Here is a 26083-nt window from a genome sequence, read left to right as displayed (position 1 = left end):
CTTGTGTTAAACAAAACAAAAGTTTTTTTCCGTTAATGTTGCTAAAAGCAATTTTTGACACCCCCCCCCCCCCCAAATCCCCACCCTTTTATGCTTTTGATTTTCTTTTAAAATATTCTCCAGGGGAGGAAGAGTTTTTAAAATTAATTTTTATTTGTGGCATTCTTGTGAAGTTCAGGAGGCATATATTGTAGTTTTGCAATATTATTTTTGAACTGGAAAATCGATCGTCAAGGTATGACGGGTGAAAATTGCTTCTACATTGGAACGAAGCCTTTGCCTGTTTCCCTGTTTAGTGATATTTTGATAGTTCTCATTTTAACCCAAACTCCTGGGGATTAACCCTAAATTCTAGTAGATAGCGTTAATTGTTGACCGCTTTTTGGTTTCTTCATTCTTCTAGAAGGACAGTTTTACCAGTAAAACAGTTAAGTTTCCGGATCTAGTTCAGCCTCGTCAAAATGAAGCATTTCCCTGCATGTCAAGCATTGCCAAAAAATATTATCAAATTATCATGCTATGACGCGAGTTTCATTGTTGATGACATCAGTGGCGTTACTCGATCAGCGAATTCGCTATTATATAAATGAGGATTACTGCTTATTTTTATTTTTTGCATAGTCAATTGCAAAGTCAGCGAAAGCTCGTGGCTTTTTTATTTTGTTTTCCATTTTATATTTCATGATCTGCATTCTGGCAGTCGAAGAGGGGTGGGGGGGGGGGGTGACTGATTCGAAGATTATTTCCTTAGCCTCTGGCCTGGCCCTTTCTTTTCCATACCTGTACATCTTATGCACGTGCAGCCATCCCGCGGCTCAAGGAATATCCTCCTTTGTCCACGTAATTCTGGGTCTGAGGATCTGGCATCAACAGGAACGGAAAACGGCGCGTTGCCCTCTGGTGCTCGGACCTGGCGCAGAGCTTACTAGAGGTCAGTGTCCGTAGTCAGTCCGTACGTTTTTGGATGGATTGAAATCACGGGATGCGGATCTGAGCAATGCGGTGAGACGGGTTTCTTGGCTTCTCTCGCGATGGAGCTTCAGTGGCTCTTCGGGATTCATTAGACGTAGAATGGTAATTTCGGTTGTTTGGGAAGTGTTGTTGTGATGTCTGCTTTGATTGCTGATTGTTTTTCCCCCTCTTCTTTGGCTCGTTTGTGTATGAAGAGGGGGAGAAGGTTTGAGTACTTAGCGTAATAGATGGATAAGGTCACGGTCGCTCCAAGGGCATGATGGGAAGGATCTTGGGCGGTCGGTTTTCTTTCTTTTTTTTTTTCGAGCAAAAACTGGTATTTAGCTGTTTTAAGCTGCATATTAATTGCAGGGGAAAAAAATCTACTCTTTAAGGAAAAAACGCTTTCTAATTTTTCGTGGGAAAATAAATAAATGCTATCAAATCGATAAATTTTGGAACATTTTTTCGATCTTCACAGTTCTTTTTCAGAGATTTGAAATTTTTTGTAGCAATTATTACGAGAGCAAAATTAAATTATTCCTTTTCATTAATCTCTCTCTTTAAGTTCAGTCAAATGTAATGAAAACGTATGTGAGTAAATATTCCAACTGTGCCCATCCCTCCCCCAAGAGCAGGGGTTCACCCTTCCAAATACCAAAAAGATCCCTCCCCCCAAAAAAGAGAGAACCACCCCTCAAAAGACCCCCCCCCCCCCTAAAAATTTCAATGGCGCAGTCTGCCATGACACTTCCTCCCCCCTTGCTGGGTGCTAACCCCTGAATATTCGTTTCTCAAGATTCAAGAATCGAATGACACGTTAAACTTTTTGAAATTCACTTTTCGCAAAGTATGCCCAGGTTTTAGTTCTCTACATTAGGCTCAGTCTTGGTCAGTGTCAATATTACACGAAGTATTTTACATCCTCCCCTCCCCCATTTGTAGAAAGAATGATACGATTACTAAAAACCCTTTTCCAGTTGCGTGCATAGCAGCCGCGCTGTGCGGAGAGGGGGGCGCAAGAGGTATGAGGGCGCACGCTTTGTAAAAATAACGCTGTGTTAAAATTTAAAAAAAAAAAAAAATTCTTAATGTGCTGGGTAAACTTATAAATTTTGTGTGTGTGTGGGGGGGGGGGGGTCGCACCAAAATCTATGTACACTACTGCTTTTTACGAAGTAATTTTCCCTTTACGAGGTATTTAACTTTTTTGAGCTGAAAAGTAATTACTTTTAATCAAAATATTGTAATTTATTTTATACGCATACAGTGGTTTTCAAAAACGACCATATCCTTGTCTTCACCACGAAAACAAATGCAGACGGTTATTTTCGTGGGGTGCGTTCTGGAGCTCATTGGGCACATCTCTCACGTTTACAGGTCGCCGCATTAGCGCCACCCACGGATGGTAATGAACTGAATTACAAGGAGTCACTATGTGACTTTAACTTTTAACACGTATTTGTTCTGTGGCTGTATTATCTCTTTTAAAAAGGAAAATACATACATTGTATATTTTAGCAGTTTGAAAAAAAAAAAACACCCGTTTAATTTTTTTTAAATAAATTTAAGGCTATTATATTTAAGTCGTGTTTTGTTGGGAATTTGTTTTTCTTCGATGATCCTATGTACCATTTGAACTAATTGAATTGTGAATTCAACATTTCTGTAAGAGTAAATCATTCTGACAAAAAAAGCTGCGTGAATTCCAAGATTGAATAGTCATTTCCCATTACATTTCTTAATTTTACATTTTCTTTATTCTTTTTTGAAAATACTATATTTTTACGTTTGTTAAGATAAATTTTTGTTTTTCATCCTTTATACTTTTTATTGATCTTTCGAATATTCCTATACGGTCAAGGGGCATGAAGGCCTTATCCTAGTATCAAATGAGTAAGCATAGAGAGAACGTGGCTAGTAACAGCCAGCCAATCAGCATGATCTCTCCTTTCAGAGCCAAAAAAAAGTTTAAAAAAATTAATAATCTTTATTCTAACTGAATTGTGTTCAGAAAAAGGGGGGGGGGGGAACCAATATTAGCTTCGAAAATAGTTGGTGGAAATATAAAGTCAAATTTAAACCCGATCTGAGCATAGCTCTGAGCAATGAACAGACATTCCCCATTTCAGCTGCTGCAAGTCCGGTTTTGCGTGCTGTCAGTTGGTCGGCAAGCAGCGATGTAATAAGAACGAAGAGGAAAAGGCTACTTATTAAAGTTTTTCTTGTGCGTTTATTAACACGGCGCTGCTGGGATCCGCTTCAATTAGATGAAATGCAGAGTCATTAGTGTTTTAAAAGCCTCTACTCCTGGTTGTGATTGCCGCCATAACCTGGAAAAAAAGCTCTTTCGGGATTTTTTTTATTTTTTTTATTTTCCGTTTCTGACCTAAGGAAAATCCATGACATCACTTCAGTTTGTCATGGTTTTTCAGCTATTGTTCTTTTCCTCGTTATCTCTTAGAGTTCGTCTGCCGCGGAGAGCGATAATAAAAACGTCGTTTAAGCTTTGCATCTGGCAACCAAAATATGTTTATTGTGTCACGTGACAAAGGCAGTGGAACAAAAATGAAACATTATATTAACATATTTATTTCGAAGATTTAAAAAAAAAAAAAAAGGAAAAATCAGGATTGCACGTCGGTAAAATTCGTTTACAATTGTTTTGAGTACTTAATTTTTTTTCTCGGCTACTGAATTTATTTTTTTGCTAAGACAGTTTGACTGTCTTAGAAATATTTAGAACGATTAATAAAAATTGAATTGTAGGCCTTGAAATGCTTCTTAGGCTACTTAAAAAATGTAAGAAAACATAAAATGAAATAACCAGAAATGCATTCGAGTTTTTAATAATAAAGATAAACGAAATAAAAACAAAATAAAAAAAATGGTCGAAATAAGTTTCGACGAAATACAAAACGAAATTCAAACCTCAAACACTGCCAAGATTAAAACATGAAGCATCCGTTGTTTCTGAAGATTAATCAATAATTTCGTAACATTATACAATTTTTTGTAGAAATTTACGAAGCTCAATTTTTTTTCTCATTCCCACTGTTAATCGAAAAATGAAACGAGAAAGTACTCAGTTAAGCAAAAACAACACTCATTAAATGATAAGTGTAAAATAAAAACACTTTGTTTAATAATAGAAAGAAAAAGTTCTAACGAGTTCCATTCGCTCCGTGCGAAAACATCTGCCGTTTCTCCGTGTGGTACGGAGGACAGAAAAAGAGTTGCGTCACATTAAAGAGGGCGTTACCATCGGAATTTATCTCATTAGTTAATTGTGCCCTATAAATGATTTCAATATTATTATGCTCTCACATGTTGCCCAAGCAGCCATTGTTTATTGAGAGTAATTTGTTTTGATTGATAACAAACAAAAGAAGTAGAATCTGGGACACAGGATATGGCTGGCATGTGTTTGAATGTAGTTAATTATGCTTCAAGTATGACGTTTCAATGGATTTTTTTTTTCAATACAAACCTTGTTAATTTACAATTTTTTATGAAAAAAAAAAGACTTTTTTGTAGTTTCTGTAAAATAGCTATTTCTCCACTCTAAGTGTTAAATTTCATCTTAATTTTAATTACAATTTGTTGTTAAGCTATCACTGATTTTAAAATGGACATGATGCTACCATTTGCCACTTCATTTAAACTGGGAATATTAAGTTATGCCTTTTTTCATAGAAATTTCGTTTGTTAAGGATAGTATGAAGACAATTCTTATGCAGAAAAATGATTTGAATAAGAGTTATAAGAAGAGTTTCATAAAATTTCTGTCGATCAAAATTTTTTAGTTTTTTTTTTATTTTCATTGAACTATAATTTAATTTTTATCTTATTTAAATTAAGATTTAAATGATAAAATCGTTTCTGAATCATATTGCAATTCAATTTTTTTTCTATCTTTCAATTTAAAACTTAGTTAAAGTTGAAGAATTTCAAAAAAAAAAAAAAAAAAAAAAAAGATAAATAAAAAAAAAAAAGAAAAAAAAAAACATGCTAGCCTAAAACCGAGGCCCGACATTTCAAAATTTTTCAAGAAAGGAGAGCAAAGGGTATAATGATCAATGATCCCTTGAAGTTGGTTGCAGTGGAATTTCACAGTATTTTGTGAAACCAAGGGCTGTTACAACTTCTGGGGGGGGGGGGGGTCATAAATATCACATTTGGGCATAAATAACAAGCCTGGGGGGGAGGGTGAGTTTTTTTGAATCATAATATCTTTGGTCACTTATGGGGTCATATACCCCCCCTCCCCCACTTACACACAACCCTGGCTCTCCACTTGTGTGAAACTCACCCTTGTATACAGAACTGTGCCTAGCTGCCAACTTGTACAATTTAGCTGTACATTGTTAGATTATTGGACGTTTTGTGCGATTGTACGGTCTTATAGCAATCTTTTTTTTTTTTAAATCGGATAACAGCATGGAGAACATTTTAATCTGTAGGAACTTACAGAAACACTATTGTTTCAAAAAAGTTGTTGATAGACAATTTTTGAAAACTGCAAAGTTAGCAACTTTTAAGAGTTTAAGTTCAAAGAAATGAAAGTTTATTTATTTACTTATTTTAAAATTTATTTATTTATTTATTTATTTATTTATTTTTTGCTTATAAAAGCACAGATCAAGTAAAGGTAAGGATTTGAAAATGTTATAATACGTTTCTTTATAATGGTCAAAAAAGCATAGAAATAGCCACTGCATAACATTGTAAGATTTTTTAAGTTGACATGTTGGCAGCTATGATTGTGTAACTGATCCAATTTGATGCTTGTGCATATTTTGTTCCTTTAATTCATAGTAAATCTTCTTCTTTTCTTTTAGGTGTCTTCCAAGCAGAGCTGATGTAATAATTGGGGAAGAGGATGATAATTAGGAACGCGAATATAGAGCCAAAGAGATCGCTGGTCCAGCACTGTCTGATGTTAGGCAAGCCTGGTGTGCTGCTCTGAGGTTCTGAGGCCCTCGTAATCATGCAGTACACCGGGCTTGCTGCTGTGTGGCTGCTTGCTTTGCTGGCTTCATGTGGCGAAGCAGCACAGCAGAAAGATGCCTACGTTATGAAAGGCAAAAGTAAGTAGTCGATAATTTTATTGCTGTGAAAAACCAAATAGCAGATGCAAAAGCATTTTAAGGAATTTCTTAAGGAAGGGGATATACTAGAATCTTGTTGGAGAATTTTTACTTCCTTGTATGACGCAAAGACAGTAATACTTAAAAGTAGAGCTCGACCGATGGCATTTTTTGGCCGATTGTTTTCCTCCAAATGGCCGATTGCCAATGGCCGATGCCGATGGCCGATGCTGTTGGCCGATGGCAAAAAAAAAAAAAAAAATAAATATCTAAAAGAAATAAATTTATAAGACTGTGAGCGATTTAAAGGATCATTGATTCATTTCACTTTACTTCCTTTCTACGAATAAGGAATTGTAATCACAAAAAAATTACATTTCGACCTAAATTTCTATTTTACAATCACCCAACTTAAACTTGACAAGTTTTTTCGGCACATCTGTACATGCATATGTACCTAAGAACATATAGATGACCGAAATATTCATTTTGAACTCCTCCTTAGTTAATTATCGCAAATTCTCTTGTAATGTCTTCATGCGCGTAAACTAGCGTCACTCAAAAACGTTATGAAATAGTAAGTTGAAAACTCATACGTACGTAGTATGATCTAAAAGTTCGAGGACAAGTTGTATAAAACCTTACCCTGAATAGTTCACATTACCGAAGTACATCTATCTACAAAATAGTCACCTTGAACGACTCTGCACTTTTGCCAACGTTCGTATAGCTTTTAGAAGGACTCCTGGAAGACATTTATCGCAACCTCCTGTAAAGCCTCTTGCGCTGCTGCTTTAACTTCATCGTGGGGAAGAAGGCGACTTTCATGTTGAGGATGCACAGTTTGATTGCTCAATACTCTGATAAGACAAACAAATAACATAACGTTGCCTTGGACTTAGCTCCGTCTGACTTTTACAAGTTCCCAGCAGAAAAAAAAACATTTGCATGGACGCCACTTTCTTCCCTCAGGAGAAGATAAAGCTACATCACAGAAGGTAGCGAAAAATGGCTTTCAGGAGTGTTTCCAAAAGTTATATGAACGCTGGCAGAAGTACATAGTCCCTCAAGGTGACCTTTTGAAGTTGGATGTTCTTCGGTAATGTGAACTATCCTGTGGAATGTTTTATACAGCTTGTCCCCCGAACTTTTGGATCGTACTACGTACAATCTGTAGTTATGCTTCTCCTTTTTTGACTGATGTATGATGGAAGACAAAGAACAACAGCCAAAAAAAAAAAAAAAAAAAGGAAGGAAAAAAGACAAAGAGACTGTTTAAATAACCAATTGTTTTTTTTAAAAATTGAACACATAACTAAGATTTCAGTAATATCGTAATAATGTATGGATTTAGGTACACTAAACATAGTTAAAAAACATTAAATTATGTTGTTTAATCATTCAAAAAACAAATTAAGAATAAAACTATGAAACCGTCGACAAATTACGCAATTCAAGTGGAAAGATCGCTCATAGACATTTTTTAGTCATCAAATTAAACAAAAAAGGTAACAGATAAATTACAATATTAAATCATAATAGGAATATTTTTATACTTATTTAAAATTTATGAATAGAAAAGTTTGCATTTTTATAAAAGCTATAACAGGGACATAAATTTTGTGGAAAAAAGAAATAGCCATGAAAAGAGGCTTCTTAAAACGCAGCTACAATAAACAAACTCAATATTTACACCAAGTTAATAACTGAATACATATACTACTTGATCTGATATTTGCACACGTAATATTGAACAATTTGATTGTTTAATCTTTTATGAAGAACTACAAACAAGTTCTAACTGAATTTTTCAATACAACAATAATTTTCTGAAATTTACAAAATTGCATAATAGAAAATCCTTGAAACTTTTCCATAACATATAGTAACTTATTCATTGATTTTATATAAATACATAAAAATAGTTACTTACAACAGAAAAAAAAAAGATTGCTATTAATGATGCAAAAAAGATGGCATATTACGAAATATAGGTAAAACAAGTATAAGAAATACGCAAAATGACATTTCTTGACCAAAATAAGTAATCGCTAAATATTTAAGAAATGTTTGAAACGACGAGGGTGGATTGGGGGGGGGGGGGTCACCCTCTGATTTTGGAGTAACTCACAACATTTAACTTCGGCCTCATTTTTTTTTAATACAGGACCGCTACCACCAACGCCTCGCCTCGGAAGAGTTTCTGAATCTACTTCAGCACTTCCGAAGAAAAAATTCGAAGGTCCCTTTGATCTCCGAATAATGTCACCATTCAAATCGTCTTTAATCAATTTCTTACATTAATGCTCTAAATTCTTCTTAAACAATAGATAAAGCTTGAAAAGAAAAAATTTCTAATTTTATGAATGGTGTTAGTTTTAAACAACTAAGAAGTACAACTAGAGTTTAATTTCAGAAATTGAATGAGTGGGAGGAGGGGCACGCAAGTGTTCTCGGAAGTACAAAAAATAGTCATAAAAAGTAGAGTTCAAAATAATCATAAACATTGAGCAGAAAAACCCTTTTAAAACTTGCACCTGAGTTTGTTTTGACGTGCAGTGGCGGATTTAAAATATAGCAAATCTTGCAATTGCACGAGAGGCCCCATAACATAGGGGCACCGTAGGAGTTACAAAAATGGTTATGATAAATGTTTTACTACTTCTGTGATAGAGAACATATTACAAATATCGAAAAATTGCCATCGGTTCAACAGGAATCCAACAAAATGAAAAAAAAAAAACACCGGTTTCGCAATCTCATATTTGTTTCCATGGTCTCCAATTCGACAATATATCACCAAATGATCGTCAGTCTGAGATGCTATATTAGTTTTGTATTAAAATAAGTAATTAATAGCCACAAAAAATGAGTAAACAGGCTTTTTAGAGCACCCGATCGAAAACAAAAAGGGAAGTAAGTGCACAACTGGAACGTATGCACACCCCAGATGCGAAAATTTAGCCTTCTACAGCTTACCATTTTTGAGTCATGACTTATAAGAGATACATACGTACATCCAGCCGCAAGAAACAACACAATAATTAACGTGTTCGGTACCTGAACGCTCCAAAAACTCTTTCGCCGGTGACTAAAATAGAAATTCATACTGAATTTTAAGTAAACAATTTTATATGAAAACAATAACTTCTTTTTAGTTTAGTATTAAAAAAGTAAAACAACAAAGGTCCTTTTTTCAAAAACATCGGCCAATTCCATTGGCTTTTGGATGTTTTTTGTGGCCGATGGGCCGATGTTTCCTGCAAGTTAGCATCGGCGCGGCCGATGCCGATGGCTAAATTGTTGAACCATTGGCGCCGATGCATCGGCCGAGTCCTACTTAAAAGTAGTCTAAAAATGATAAACCTGTCTTCCTAGACATACTTCATAGTATTCTCTCTTCAAGCTGTTTTATTAGTCAGTTTGTCTATTATAGTGAAACCTGTGTAAGTTGAACACTTGCAGTGCACTGCTTTAGTGGTCAACTTAAACAGGTGGTCAACTTACAGAAGTTGATTTATATGATGAGAGCTGATTCCATACCTTAAAAAAGTGATCAACTTAGACAGGTGGTCAACTTACAAGGGTGGTCAACTTCACAGGTTTTATTGTATGAATTATCTCATTACAAACAGTTACAAATAAGGATATTAAATTGTTAAAAATAAATAATACAGTAGATTCTCTCTACTCTGAACACTCATGGAGCCAAACACAAGTTCAGATTATGAGGATGTGCATTATAGAGGGAGACAATGCATGTGTATTCACCGGGACTATCAAAATGTGTTCAGAATATCTGTATGTTCACTTTAGGGAGTGTTCAGATAGAGTCCACTGTATTTCATTTGAAAGAGATGATCTGATTATATTCAAAACAAATTGAATATAGCTGATCAAATTTAAATTAGACCAGCAAAATTTAATTTAGTTTGAAGTTGCTTACTAATCATGCATTTTTCTTTTCAGTTTGCATTGGTACGTCAGGCAGGATGTCAGTGCCTGCAAATCGTGATCATCATTATCAAAATTTGAGGGATCGCTACACAAATTGTACATATGTAGATGGTAATTTGGAGTTAACTTGGTTGCAGGTAATAGCAATAAATATATTATAATATTTAAAAGACATAATTTATTTCTTTGTTATTTCAATGAAAGTGTTAATAAAGTTGTACCACAATGAAGCCAAGAAAGAGTGCAGAGAGAAAACATTCCAGCCTTTTTTTTTTTAACTCTTGAATTTTTCAATGTGTTAAATTTTTTTTTTAGTGCATTGTATTATTACAAGATTTGAAACATCTTAAAAGCTGAAAAGTATGCCTTAAAACTGTAAGACCGTAAATGTCATTTTTCTCCCCGTTACTAAAAGATATATTTTGCTATAACCTGAGAACTAATTCTCATGTCATATGCTCAAAACATTTATATTAATAACTTAATGATGAATATTTCTTTTTTAGGATGAAAATCTTGATTTGAGTTTCCTAAAAGAGATTCGAGAAGTTACTGGTTATGTTCTCATTTCTCATGTAAATATTCGTCACATTGTGCTTCCAAACTTGATGATCATACGTGGTCGTAATTTATTCAAACTTAATGCAAATGCTGAAGAGTTTGCATTACTAATAGCTCAAAATACGTTGGAAATCCTAGAGCTTCCAGCTTTAAGAGGTAAGAGGCTTGTTTTTTAACTAAGAAATTATAAAATCTTATTATTGAAGAATTTATCATTGTTATGCATTATTTCTGAAAGCATTTAAAAATGCTAATATTTTTTGTTTCTATTTATTTGAAACAAAACATTGACTTTGTTTGAGTACCAAAATGTTGAAGCATTAATGTTTTATTTTATGAAAATTACTTAAGATTTTTTTTTTCCCAGTTAGTTCGCATGATTCAATATGTGTGAAGAGAAGTATTTTAGTTTGACACTCGTGTTAGCTATCATTAGCATTATACTATGTAATCAATTTGTGTAAATTGATGCAAATAAATTATGCTGTAAATGCATTACTGTTAATATTAAATATACTAATAATATTAAATACTGTTAATATAAAACTGTTAGTATAAAATAAATTAATAAGTTTTTCATAATTGCTTATTTAACACTTAATTAAATGAATAACTATGAGTTAAATAATCCCTCTAGCGAAATGATGTGTTGATTCTTTAAAATTAAAAAAAAAAAGTTCTGAAAATATTTAAAAGGATTTAACATGATTAGCAATAAAAGAATGAAAACTGTTAAATTTGCAATTTTTAAGTCTTCACAACATGGAAAATAGTTCTATGACATTTTTCAACCGAATATATATTTTTTAATTTTATGAAATATTTATGAATGAACACTTTTGTTAATAATAATGTTTTCATTATTTAGATGTTCTATCTGGAGGAGTTGGCTTTTTTGATAATGACAACTTGTGTTACATTAACACAATCAATTGGGAAGAAATACTAGCAGGATATATGACTAAATCTATGTATATTCACAATTCTACCTTACCAGAAAGAAGATGTAAGTTGATTCGAGAAAAAGCCTATATTGTTACAACTTAGGAACTTGTTACTTTCTGTATGAATTCATTTTTAAACTGTGTTTCTTGAAGTATTGCAAAATAATTTATTCCCATTCATTGGCTTGCTTAATTGCAATATGAAATTTTTAATAGTTGAAACATTAATACCATTACCATTTGTATGAATTCTTGAGCCTTTTGTTTTCAATCATAAGGTGTGTTAAATGTAGTCAATGAAGTTTCTGTAAATGATTAATAGTTGATGCTTATACTATTTTTAAAATATATATTGTGTAATTAATGTCTTTTCCTTGTTTTATAAAAGTACAATTTCGTCGTCAGTTTCCTCTCTCTCTGTCTCTCTCTCTCTATAAAATTTATTTAGAAATCCCATTTCTAAAAACTTTTAACATTTTCTTGATTGTGTACAAGGTTTTGGTGGTTTAGCTTGAGTTAAGGCACTGTCAACTTTTTCTTAAATTAGTTTATTTTTAACCCTCTGAAACTTGTGTATTACTGTAGCTTAAAAAGTATGTATCTTGACTTTGGCTTAATTAATAATATTTTTGTAAATAAAAGGTTAAAAAAATAAAATTCTGTTAGTTTGATAAAAACATTTATTTAAACTATAGTAGAATTATCATGTTGTAAGATCAACTTATGATTGATGTAAGAAAGTTAAGTTGTTCATTTGTAAAATCATCAGTATTAAGAATTTTTCAATACATATTTACATTACTTCATTGAATAAGATCACTAAATGCAATTTTTTTTACTAAAGTTTAAAAAATGAATCATCTCAAACTGTTTAATAGATTTCCCTGATTACTTAACTGATTTTTAACCAGTTTAATATATTTTTACCAATGCTTAACTAATGGATTGTTTTGAGTTAAATTTCCTAATTGGAAATCTTTTTCGTTTAGGCCCACCTTGCCATAAAAGTTGTGAATCTGGTTGTTGGGGACCAGGACCTTTAAGTTGCCAAAAATTTTCAAAAATCAATTGCTCACCCCAATGTCATCAGGGTAGGTGCTTTGGGCCAAACCCTAGAGAGTGCTGTCATCTTTTCTGTGCTGGAGGATGTTCTGGACCAACGCAAAGTGATTGTCTGGTAAGTTAACTCCCACTTTAAGGGGGACAGGTTATCTTCTCTTTTGAAAGGATCATGAAAAGTTGACTCAAAACAGAACTTAACTAAACAATCAGAGATTACTTTTGTTCATGTATAAATGATATTCCATGTGTATCTAACAAGGATATAATTTGTCTATGCATAAGAACAAGATAGTCTGTAAGCATTACCGTTCCAAGAAGAAAAGTAAGGGACATCTTAATGAAATAAATGTTCCCTTTCATTCATAACTTACTAAGACTACCAACTTCATAAATAAAACATTATTTTGCTAAGATATACTTACAAACTCCTTTTCTGATTAAAACTTTAAATTTCTTAACTTTTTAAACAAGAAGAAAAAAGTGAAAAGCTTACTATTTCAAAATACTTCTTGATTAGTGCCACTGATACTTTCTTTCTTTCTTTTTTTTTTTTTTTGAACTAATACTCATGAAATGAAAGAAATTTTTTTTTTTTAAAGAATCCATTAAAATTGTACTTAGTGCACTGCAATTTACTTTTATTTTTCCTAGAAAAACCATCTCATGTTAGTCTATGATGCATAATGCTAACAATATTCTTTATTTTCAATAGTCTTTAAATTGTGATGTAGGGCAGGCCCTAGTAGAAATATTTACCCTGTTAGTTTTTTTTTTGTTATATACTTGGTTCAGTTGCAAATCCTGGAGGGGGGGGGGGAGGTGGCATGGGGGATCATGACCTCAATTCAGGTGACCAAAGATAGCCTAAAGCTGTGTTTTGGGGATACACATTTCAAAAATTTGTCAGAAACTGTATTTATGCTCAAAAAAATGACACTATGACCCCTTTTCCAGAAATGTCCTCCTTCAGAATCCGAATATTTTTCAACATAAAGCAACTATGTTTCAATTTTTTGTTGAGGTGTCCTAGAATTATTTTTTATTGTGGCATTATCGGAATAAATTAGATCTGAATTTTCTAAAAGCCACACACACACTATGCAGGAAAAATAAATCGTTTAAAAACAAACTTATACAAATACAAAAGTGACGACCAGCAACAGGTACTGGCCTAGCTAAGCTGGTCTTAGTTAATTTATTACTTTTATGGTTATTGTTCCAACATTGTTTATGTACACCTCATTTCATGTAGTGAAGGTAAGCAAGGCTTTCTTTTAAACTTTTCTATAATTGAAGGACACATTACTCAATTGTTTCAACAAGTTTCATATGTGTTTCAGGCATGCAAGAACTTTGATGACAATGGTGTGTGCAAGCAGGAATGTCCCCCTATGAGACGATACAATCCCGCTACTTATTCGTGGGAAAGCAATCCTGATGGGAAATATGCTTATGGAGCAACATGTGTGAAAAATTGCCCTGGTAATTTTAAATTCTTTTTAATTTTGCAGAGCATTTTATTGAGTTTCATTGAATTTTTTAGTTGCTATTTTTAACTCTTGTAATTTTGTACTGTATTTGATTTCTTTATGTACACAACTATATTTCTTACAGCGAGAGCTAAATTTGTCTTGCTTAGAAGTTTTTTTGTATCAACATAAATAATCAATTTTTATTTTAAATTTGTCATGTATGATTTTAAAGTGCTTGTTAGTCTGCATTGTAATCATAGCATCAAATATTTGACTCAACTGTAAATTATTACTCTTTCTTCCTATGATATTGTACAAATATTTATTTAACCAAAGGTTGAAACTAAAGTTTTTTAATTTTTAAAACCTCTCTGTTCTTTTTTTTTAATATAAAATACTAAGCTCTTCCGAACTATTTTCATTTTGTAAAAAATTGATTTTTTAGTTTTTTAAATCATAAATCTCAAGAGGGGGAGGGTGGCAGGTAGGTGTTTCAAAATATTAGTAAAAAAAGGGCTTTTATATTTTAAGTTCATTTTCTTTTTTTGACCACGATGTATTATTTTCTCTTCAAAATTACTTATATAACTTATTAAAAAATTGAAAAGTAATAAAATAAAAGTTTAATTTCATAGTATTGTAAAAATTGCTAAATGAATGACACTCACTTAGTTAAAAATGTCAGATAACTACAAGTATGTTTAATGAACAACACATTAACAGTTAATATTCTTTAATCTGAAACAGCAACTTGAATTTGTAATTCATAACTTACTTGACTAATCTTGTTTTTTTGGATAGTATTGAGTTTTTGACTTTTGTTTTCAGAACATTTGTTGCGAGACAGTGGAGCTTGTGTCAGGTCTTGTCCTGAAACAAAGAAAGCTGTTGATGGAGAGTGTGTTCCTTGTGATGGACCATGCCCAAAAAGTACTTGGATAATTTTGTTTGCTCGAACTTATTGTTAAACGAGAGAAAAAATATTATCCTGCATGTCATTCAATAACATGTTGGATACATTTAGTGCTCTTCATTCATTCATTTGCAGACGATTTTGCTTTTAAATTTAAATTTTTGTTATATTGTAAAATTAGTTGTAAAAATTATTAACAATAACTTTCATTTGTTTATTTAACTTTAATATGAAAATTTTAACTGCTAAAATGCAGCTACTTTTGTTTGAATTGTGGTCTTTGTTTTGAAACCCAAGTTATGTTAATTTTAATAAATGACCTTTTTTTGCAAATGTGTAAAAAAACTACTTCATACATATGATATTTGTGTGGAGTTAAAAATTTTAGTTTTATCATTTATATGTCGTTAATTTTTTAACTTTCATTACAAGTTCTACAAACTTAATAGGCTCACAATCTGATGCACATGCACATGAATGTTTGAAAGAAAATTAAGACAGAAATAAACAACTTGTTGTCTCTTTAATTAATTTTAAAACAAATTTTTATTTCAAATACAATTGGCATAATTTTGCTCAAAACATTAATTGTCCTTATTGCCCCCACTGGAAATTTTTTTTGTCATTTTGCCAAGCAAATTGTAATATTTTGACTTTCTTGATTTTAATGTCTGCCATCTTTTAATTAGATTGCCAAGGGGTAGAAGTGGTCCATGCTGGAAATATTGACACTTTCGAAGCTTGCACTGTCATTGAAGGATCCCTAACCATATTAGATCAAACATTCGCTGGTTTCCAACAAGTTTATCCAAAGTAAGACTTAAATATGCTGTTTACAAATTATAATTAAACTGTTTCTCTTTTAGATTGCTGAAAATGTATAATTTTAAACTTTTGCACTGTATGTTTTAACAAAGTAGCCACTCACAAGTATGGCCTAATTTGCATGAGAGCTCACTGTTTAATTATGTATGAAAATAAGATCTGAAGATGGCAGGGGTACTTCACTTCTTTTATTACAAAATTAAGTCTTAGTCACAAACGAAAATGATTCACTCCAGAATTAAAAAAATGACCCATAAGCTCTGAAGGATTGGACGTCTTTTTGTTTACTAACTTTTTTTAAAAATTTATTTAAAAGTGGTTGTTTGTAACCCCAAAACACGCCCACAATTTGTTATTGTTAATTAGTGAGCTTATATCACAAATTTAAAAAAGAAATATTTGTATTGGTAGACTTGTTAGAAAACATAGTTGAACAAATAATAAAATTTCTATTGTTTTACTTAGAGCATCTATTGTTTTGTGCACTGTAATTCAAATTGGGTGAAAAGAGTAAGTGCATAAGTACATGTATTAAAAATAATAAAATATCAGTATAAGTGATAAGTACACGTAGGTAATATCTTTTATATTTTATTGAGTCTTGCAAATATTTTGATACAAATATTCACGTGTTAATACATACTACTAAGAACAACTGGACAAGTCTTTTTATACTCAAACTGAATGATTTGAAAGAATGTTTTCATTGTTATGAAATACCACTGACACTAAGGTGCAGTTAAATCAAAAATTATTCTTCTCATAATCATTTATGGCTTTTGAAAACAGACACATATGCAACATTTTTTTTTTACTTAGTTTTGTATGAAGCATGACTTGAAAAATGCCTGCATCAATAATTTCAATGGAAATTTAAATGACTATTTATGTGCATCGATTATACGTAGGTACAGTCACAGTCGAGTCTGCTTAATGGAATATCCGATAATAGAATATCCCGCTTAATGTAATAAAGTTCCAATGTACTACACCCTTGATGTGTTATTTTTATCCCGAATAAGGAAATATCCCGTTTATTAGAATAATTTTTCATGGCAAATTGCCTATTCCATTAAGCGGGCTCAGTTGTAGTTATGGTTACAGTTTATGGTTACACAAGCTTTTATACTTAACATTACTATTATGCAAAACATCCTGAACCTATGAACCTGAAAGACTGAACCTATTTTAAAGTTAAATTATTTATGTATAAGTATGTATTTATTTTAAAAATTATTCTGTGCCTACTTTGTAGCTTTTTTTACTCATAATGCTGATTTGATTTTTAGTTTCACATTTGGGGAGAGATATCCAGAAATGCATCCTAGTCGATTAGAAGTATTTTCAACTCTTAAAGAAATAACTGGATACATGAACATTCAATCATCCCATCCTGATTTTCGAAATCTATCGTATTTCCGAAATTTGGAGATAATTGATGGAAGGCAATTAACTGAGTAAGTTGCTTTGAAGTTTTTTATGTGAATGTTATTTTGTTCTCTCTTGTTTAAATAATATTTAGGTGTAAATTTTCACTTTAATAAATTATTAATTTCAATTTTACTGTTTATGTGAAAAAAAATCGGCAAATTTTATTTATAACTTATATTTTTAGCCTTAATAGCCGATTGTATCGTTATGAAGCTAACAACTAGTGTTGCTGGTAGTAATATAGTTTGAATATCTATTTTTAGTTTTACTTTTCTAGTGTTTTAAAAACAAATATTGAGAATGGTATAAGTAATTTTTAAAAGATACATAATTTTGTTATCTTTTTTCTTGGGGGCAATTTTTATGTTTTACGATTATAATTATTGGAACACGAATTGAGGAATTATTAATTGAAAAAAATATAAGCATAAACTAAATTTTTTAAACTTATAATTTAAAAAATTAATAATTTCCTAAAATTAAGTTACTCTAAGTTGGAATACTTAAAGGTTTGTGGTGTAATATTTTTGTGGTTCCATATCAGATGAATTTTTGTCATTTTATTGGAAAACAAAATATGCCTATTTGGATGACCTATAAGCTAGTACATCAATGTAGTTGCCAAATATTTCTGGTGTGCTACTGTACAGTTTAATCGCATTATAACAAATTTCAAGGAGTCACGAATTTTGTTTGTTGTAATGGATTTCAAACAATGCATTGGCAAGTGAAACAGGACTGAACATTTGTTTTGTTGGAACAGATATTTCGCTGTGTTGGTATTCGCTGTTACGAGGTTTTACTGCATCACCTTAGCTTATGAAGGTTATTGTCAGAAATAAGGTAAATAAGTTAATATTTTTTAAAATTAAGTTGCTTAATATATTTCATTCTTTTTCTAGGTTGAATGCTGCTTTGTATATTGTAAAAACTTCCCTTCAAAGTTTAAATCTTCGCTCTTTGAATAAAGTTAGGTCTGGTGGTGTTGCTATTTTAGAAAATCCTGACCTTTGCTTTGCCAGTAAAATCGATTGGCAGCAGCTAATGAAATCAAGTTCTGGAACTATTTTATTGCACAGAAATGCTAAAGATGACCTATGTCGTACGTATTTTTTCTCCTTTTAAAGTAGTATGCCAATATTCTTTCTCAAATGGCATTTTGATTTTCTTTCAAACTTAAGTTGAATAGTAAATTTATCACTGTGGTAAAACTACTGCATGAAGCATTTATCTCATATGGATAATGTTTTACCTTATTATTATTATTTTATTTATTTTTGAATATAATAAGTATTTGTATTTTTAGAAGTGGTTATCCCTTAAATTCTGTTTAAGACATCATTTAAAATTTATAGGATATTTGTAATAATTTAAAAATTTGATACTTTACAACATTAAACATGAATTATAAAATAATTAATGTATCTCAAGATTTGATATTTTATAAAATTTATATATATATATATATATATATATATAGATATAGATATATATATATATATATATATATATTTTTTTTTTTTTTTTTTGAATTTCTATTTTTACTTTTATAGTCAACGAAGGTTTGACATGTCATGAGCAGTGTTCTACTGATGGCTGTTGGGGATCTGGTCCTGATGAATGTCTTTCATGTAAATCATATAAATTAAAAGAGACTTGCATACATGGCTGTAATACAACACGAGGGTGAGTAAATAATTTCATATGTAGCCATCAGTGTCGGGCAAAAACTGCATATCTTTCATTATAACTTGCTCATTGTAACCTAAATTAGTTGGTTTAATCATTAAGTACTTGTACATTTTATTGATAAAGTAAAAGCTTGAAATTTTTTCCCCAGGCATTAAATCAATTTTTTTAATAGTGCAGTTGCACCTTATAATGCAAAATTTCTTGATGTGAAATATCCTTTGCATGAAATACTCGTTTGTAGAACTGTGAGTCAACAATCTTTTAATAATTAATCATCTGAGATGAAATCCGAAATCCGGTTAACATGAAATAATTATCATTGTCCTGTGAATTTTGCGTGAATTTTGTGTTAACGAGGTTTGACTTTATACAAATTAGTGAAACTTGTTTGTTTTTTAAACAATTTGTTTTGCAATTCTTCTTGTATGAAGTAGACATACATTTGATTAAATATGAGGTTAGTCGATTCAAATATGATCAAGAAATCATACTTTTGAAAATCTAGGTAATTTAGAAAGAACAGTGTATTACAGTTCAGAATATTTTTGATTATGTCCAGCAATGTCTAGATTTCTACATGGAACTTTTTCATTTTTTTAGGATCTATGATGCAGGCAGTAAAATCTGTGAATTTTGTGATGAAGAATGTTTGGGCGAATGTTTTGGTCCAGTAAGTACTATAAGTTGATTTTCAGAGTTTGTTTTTTTGTTTAATGATGTAGTGATCATACTGAGTGATCATGAATAGTTTTAATTACATGCATTTATTTTTAAAGACGCAACACCAGCGTACCAGCAATTTATTGTCATAAGGGTTTTTTTATTACAAAGTAAATTTATCACTAATCATCTGTGTAACTGATAGCCAAGAAAGTACTTTACTGGAATTTACTTTGATTGAGTATTATTCTTTAATGCAGATTCACCAAATTTGAATGTACACATTGCAGACATTGTAAAATTTAGTATTCGGCCCTAAATGAATGAAACTTCAGTAGAATTTAAGAATAATTCGAATTTCTGTGCAGTTTGAATATATTTCGGACTACAAATTATTTTATATAGAAAAAATGAATATGTATTTATCTATATACATTTTAAGTATCAAAGCTATGCAAATTAGCACCAGGGACGGATTCAGAAATTTTCGTAAGGGGGGGGGGGTCAAGTTTCAGTGGCTATCGTTATACCTCCTATGTAAAAATGTATCAGTTAAGCAGGGGTGCCCACCCCCCATGGCATCCCTCATATACTACGAAGCACCCTCCCCTCCCCAAACGAGATCAAAACCCTTTCAAATTACACTCCTCTTCTAATTTTTTTTAATGGTAAACATTTGCCATGTGGACCATATTCCTTCAAATTTTCATCAAAAGTCGCTTTAGGCGAACAGGCTGGTTTCGATTTGAGATGGGAGCTTGGTCTGAAAAAGCGTTAAGCTCATTAGAGATTATTGATCTTTTAAAAATTAACAAAACTCTCAAAATAGCAATAATTCAATAAACGAACCCTTTGAAACGAAAGATTCAAAGAACGAATGTCCTTTGGATTATGACGTTGAAAGAAAATACCAGACAGAACTAAGCAATAAAAAAAGGGTTAACATTGATTCCATTGCTATTTTTTATCTAACAATTTGAAGTTTAATATAAATTATAATAAAATTTTTGTGACAGGGGGGGGGGGGGTCAGCAAACCCTTTGATCCTCCCCTGAATCCACCCTTGGTTAGCACACACATGCATCTTTGATTCAGCAACAATTTTTTTTTTAAGTTTTTAATTTGATAAAAAGAAGACTCAATATTTTGCAACAATTTTGATAAGCAGTTACAATGATTTTAGAGAAGTTGCAACTCTTATTGTAAATATTGAAATGTAATTTTAAATTCCATAGGGACCCAGTAACTGCACTCAGTGTCGGAATGCAAGGGATGGTCCATATTGTGTCAGCCAGTGTCCAATCAGTAAATATAATGAAAACAGAGAGTGTATGCCGTGTCACGAAAACTGTGTAAATGGGTGAGTTGTTTAATTTCATTTGGAATTCGAATCAGAAGTTCTGCTGCTTACTTTTTTCATTTTTTTTTTTTGAATTTTCTTTGCATTAAATTTTTATTTCTCCTCAGATGTACTGGTCCAAGGAATACTGTCGGTCCTGGTGGCTGTAATTCTTGTGATAAAGCAATCGTCAGTGCTTATGACCCTAATATTGTGGTAAGTTATATTCAATAATACTGTGCTTCCTTTATGTCAGCATTATAGCTATGTCAACTGCACCAAAAATAATTCTGCTACATCCTGATACAACATCGATTTGAAAATTCTGCACTAAATCAATTGCTGAATCAAACAATTAAAAACAAAATAGATTAAATATTATATTTCTTGTTTGTTTTGGTCCACACCATATGAACATAATTTGATGCCTTTCCCTGAAATTAACTTGTTTTTGGTATGAAAGTAGTTTATCAAAGAAGTGTCCTTCATTAAGTCTGTCAAATATAGATGGGAAAATTGAGGAGAATGAATCATGTTTGTTGCGTTTCATGACTGGGAGGATTTCTAATTAAATTGATCTAAACTGTTTCAGAGGCATGAAAGTACTGACAATGTAGTTTTCAAGAAATAATGAATCTGTTTCTTCTCCAATTACTATTTTTAAAGAGAGTGAGGAATGCGTCAAACTTTGTTTATGTGTCGCAAGAAAATGTCAAAAACGAGATTTGACCATATCCCTAAGGTAAATGATCAAATCCCGACAGATGTTCAAGTACAACTTTCTGGAGGGAGTTCTTTAAAGAAAGTATATGATTTGATCAAAAATCTTAGCTGATTTTGTGAAAAAATAAACAAGTCAGACTTGCACAGCTCCATGTTATCACTTCCCTTTACTATGGTGCCTAGAAGGAGGAGTGCATCGTTTGCTGTTGTTTTCTGCATTGATTCTTAAAGCAAAATCTGTAGATATCTGTCACAGGGCAGTGCGGTAACAGAACATGCTACTTTTTATGGAGTTTACATTAGCAGAAGTTACTATTTAATTCTTCTGTATTCTGTTGCCTCAATAGCATGAAAAAAAATGCAATTATTTGTATTCAATAAATTATAAAATAAACTTGAACTATGGGCGACTTATGTCCCACAGTGTCTCTAATTCATGCCATGGCATTGTGAAAATCAATGTTATAATAGCGTACTGAAATGGCCTTTGCAAGTAATATATTTGGTATATTTCTTTTTCAGGAACAGTGTTTGAAAGCAGAAGAACCATGTCCAGATGGATTTTATCAAGAGTATAGTGGTCCACATGAAGAAGGAATCATGAAGTCTCTAACTGGAAAATCGGTAAATTACTTTTAAATGTTTTTAATTAACATGTTAAATATGCACACTTATTTATTATTCCAATCAGGCCATGTATGCAGTGCCAAAGATACTGATGGACAACCGTTTTCCTATTTATAAAACAACATCAAAAACCTTAAAAAATTTTGGTAAATATTATTTAAGTACATTAATGATGTAACCCTAAATGAACTTAGGTTTTTCGTTTGTTTTGTGTTGAAGTTTATGATCTTAAGTCAGTAGTAAAACCACCAGGTTGAATGGTAAACTCTATGTCAGTCACTGGTGACCTGACATGGCACTTATTGTGTCCCCTTATATTTTCTAAATGTGAAACTATCTTAATTTGTAATCCTTTATCTAAAATATGGCTAATTAGCTTCTTTTCTCTTATCAATTGATTTCATTGGTATTACTTCACAATTTGTGATCGAGAAATATTATAATTACATTACATAAAAACATAAATCAAAGTATTTTTCACTCTTACAGTTTGTTTTAAGAAACCTTTATCTTTTAGGTTTGTCGTAAATGTCATCATCGGTGTAAAAACTGTACAGCATATGGTATTCATATCTCTGTCTGTGATTGTCTAAAATACAGTGCTGGTGAACAGTGTGAAGATAGCTGCCCAAGGGATCATTATCCTGATAACACTAATTACCATTGCGTGAAGTGTGCCGAAGAATGTAGAGGCTGCTATGGTCCCACAAGCACAGAATGCTCTGCTTGTCGCAATTACAGAGTGTATCATTCCTCCAATAAAACCTTGGTAAGTTACAGTATGACAGTATAAGCACTGGCTTGTTTATATATCTTCTCTACATCTATGCACAGAGACATAATTCTTATGCTCCAGGGGGAAATTGTAGGTCACAAACTATTTCAGTGTAGCATGGTTTCTGAAAGATTCTTGTTCTGAAAAAAAAAAAAAAACAAACAAACAAACAAAACTAGTTGCCAAGGTATTTTTTTAGTCACCTGGGCGATCTTGCTTTGTGGGAGGCTGTGTTTACATACCTTCAACAAAACCCTGATTCAGTGCTCAATTGTTGAAAGTTGCACATGGCACTCTTGTCATACTCCATTTCATAAAACAATATTAATGATTGATAAATGTGCTTTAAAATTTTGCCCTCTGATTCCTCTAATGTTTAACACCTTTCAAGTATGTAAATGCATTTTTTTTTTTAAATGCACTATAAAGAAGATAGAGTCAAGCAGATGGAAGACAGCACTGTAGTTGAGGGGGAATACTGTTCTCTGAATATTTGGTTTATATAGCTCAAATACTGCAAATTGCTTTGAAACCATCCTTTTGTGTAAAACAAAAATCAATGTCTATTTTTAAAATTAAGGCTGTAATTTAAAGTGGTAGGTTCTTTAGGTTTGTGAAAAATATCCGCATACCACCCTATAAAAAGGTGCGACTACACTGCTGTTGGAAGATATCAAATAAAATTTGAATTCATTGGTTTTGAAGGATTAAAAATTATATTTTGATGACAACATTGGTGGTTTAATCATGGAAAAATTGTGGAAGTAAACATTTTCAATATAATTCGAAATTTGGTTGATAGAATATTTGTTGTTTTTGAAGTTTGATAGTATTTATTTACTGTGCACCATATTTGTCATTATAAAAACTAAACTAGTTTCTTAGGAAATTTAAGTTCTTTCGTGCTATTTTATTTAAGTGTGCTTAAATATTCTTTCTTTCTTTTAGTTTAATTGTACTGCTTCTTGTCCACCTGAAAAACCGTATAAAGTTTTTGATGACAACATGGAAGATCCTTATTGTTCAGATGATGATCCTATTTCAGTTTCATACCATGGAATGTAAGCTGACTTTTTTTTTTAACGCAAATAAAAGAATTTATTTCTCAACATGCTCAACTTTATAACATTTGTGAGTTCTAAACATTTGCAAATTTAAAAATATCATAAATTCAACATTTAAGAGCGAGTATAATAGTTATTCAGAAATAGTTTTTAGTTCCTATGTATTTTAAAATTTTAATGCTAGTATTACTTCATTTTCAGTTTATCTGTGTTATAATTTTTTTCTTATTGCTAATGACGAGAGAGAGAACATTATCAAGTTCTCTTATGGGAAGGAACACTGAATAACAAACTTGTTACTATAAGATACTTGACAGAAAAAGATAATTATTCTTTGCCCCCCTCTCCTGGTAATGTTTTCTTATGGATAAAATACTTGTTCTTCCGCATTTTCCTATTAGTTTTACTGTTGCAGAGCATAAACTAAATCATACACATAGTCTAGAAATTTATATAGAACTGATAAGCTCCGCCCATCAAACAAAAATTGCAAAATATTTTTGAATTATTCTCTTAACTGGTAAAAGAGTATTTGTACTTTTCTATCTATGTTTGTACCAGGGCTGTAGAGTCAGTCAGATTAAGAATAACAGACTCTAACTCCTTTACCCAAAATGATTTCGACTCCATCACTTTGAATATATTTTGCAGTCCTGGCAGAACGAAGGACTTGGAGGAAAAATGAGACTTTGTTCTTGGAATTTGAAAACTTTCGACTCCCAACTCGGATTCCTTTATTCCAAAATCAATCCGACTTCGATTTTGAAGCTCTGGTTTATACATTTCATAAACTGGTCCTTTAATGCTTCATCATTTTAATTTAAAATTTCACAGTACTTAAGCCTCTTCTTAGCAGTCTGAACATTAGATTTTTTTCCAGAACAAAACCCTTACGAATGTCAAAGGACTTATGCTATGTTTAAATTTTTTAAAAACTGTGCGTGGTGACTGCTTTTTAGATATTCTTAATTATAGCTATGAATGTAGATTCTGAAATTGTTCTTTACCATATTCCTCCCATCTATGCAAATAGTGGAATAGGAAAACTTTCTCATACAAACTTTTTATTATATATTCTTTATTTCTATTTGATTTTTTTTAGCTTCAAAGCTTATGAACTAGGCGAACAAATCTCTTCAGTTACAAAATTATCACATGGTTTTCTTTCTTTTTTTTTTATGTGTTACGATTTACGAGTAAGTTTTTCAACATACTATCAAAAGTACTAATTGCAATTCTTTTACTTTTAGTGAGGAAGAGCATATTCCAGCAATACTGGGAGGAGTTGTAGGTTGTGTGGTGTTATTGGCAGTATTTTTAGGAGTTTTTGGTTACCAGTGGATGCAAAGAGTCAAAACGAAAGAAAATACCATGATGATGACTATGGTAAGCTAAATTATGATGCTTCATACATTTTGAATTTAAAACATTTTCTGCAGCTCTGGTTAGTTGAGCTGTGACTTTGACTATGTTTATCTGTTTTAGGAGAGTTTAGTGGAAAATAAATGTGTTATTGACTCAGATTTTAATTGGAACATTTTTGAAAAATTACTAAGAAAGTTTCTCAACTCAACTTAGCGTCAATTACCTCTCCCTATTTTCCGAAACAGAGGTAAACATTGTCAGAGTCGTAGCTCAACTTCTCAGAGCCGCACAATGCTACTTATATATTCGACATAGTGTTGACTAAATAAATCTTGTCTGCTTATTTTACATCCAGTTTTATCTACAATACCTCATTTTTTGAATCCATGCATTAATTTAGAATGAAATTTTGAAGAGAAAAATGTAGTGTTAATCTTTTTTCCATACAATTTCATTGTTATTTTTTTCAGCGCATGAGTGGATTTGAAGATAACGAACCATTAAAACCTACCAATGTTAAACCAAATTTGGCTAAACTGCGCATCGTGAAAGAGGCTGAACTGAGAAAGGGAGGCATATTAGGCTATGGAGCATTTGGTACAGTGTACAAGGTAAGATAGTTTTGTCTTCTG

General features: G+C 31.8%; 1 protein-coding gene across 1 annotated transcript in view; it reads left to right on the top strand.

Annotated features, from left to right (window-relative positions):
- LOC129224607 (epidermal growth factor receptor-like) overlaps positions 1-26083 on the top strand; it is a gene marked incomplete in the record, with an annotated part of 69529 nt that overhangs the window by 28793 nt on the left and 14653 nt on the right. Inside the window, 19 exon segments of the mRNA XM_054859092.1 lie at positions 5793-6041; positions 10011-10135; positions 10505-10715; positions 11428-11565; positions 12493-12680; positions 13906-14047; positions 14866-14967; positions 15640-15763; positions 17065-17232; positions 18109-18308; positions 18760-18892; positions 19499-19568; positions 20794-20918; positions 21026-21113; positions 22143-22244; positions 22765-23016; positions 23971-24083; positions 25337-25472; positions 25922-26062. Of these exon segments, the coding sequence (XP_054715067.1) occupies positions 5942-6041; positions 10011-10135; positions 10505-10715; positions 11428-11565; positions 12493-12680; positions 13906-14047; positions 14866-14967; positions 15640-15763; positions 17065-17232; positions 18109-18308; positions 18760-18892; positions 19499-19568; positions 20794-20918; positions 21026-21113; positions 22143-22244; positions 22765-23016; positions 23971-24083; positions 25337-25472; positions 25922-26062 (2658 nt within the window).

Source organism: Uloborus diversus, chromosome 6, assembly GCF_026930045.1.
Source record: "Uloborus diversus isolate 005 chromosome 6, Udiv.v.3.1, whole genome shotgun sequence".
In the NCBI taxonomy this organism is placed as follows: domain Eukaryota; kingdom Metazoa; phylum Arthropoda; class Arachnida; order Araneae; family Uloboridae; genus Uloborus; species Uloborus diversus.
Note: the sequence above shows the minus strand (reverse complement) of the source record. Positions and strands in the feature narration are given on the sequence as shown.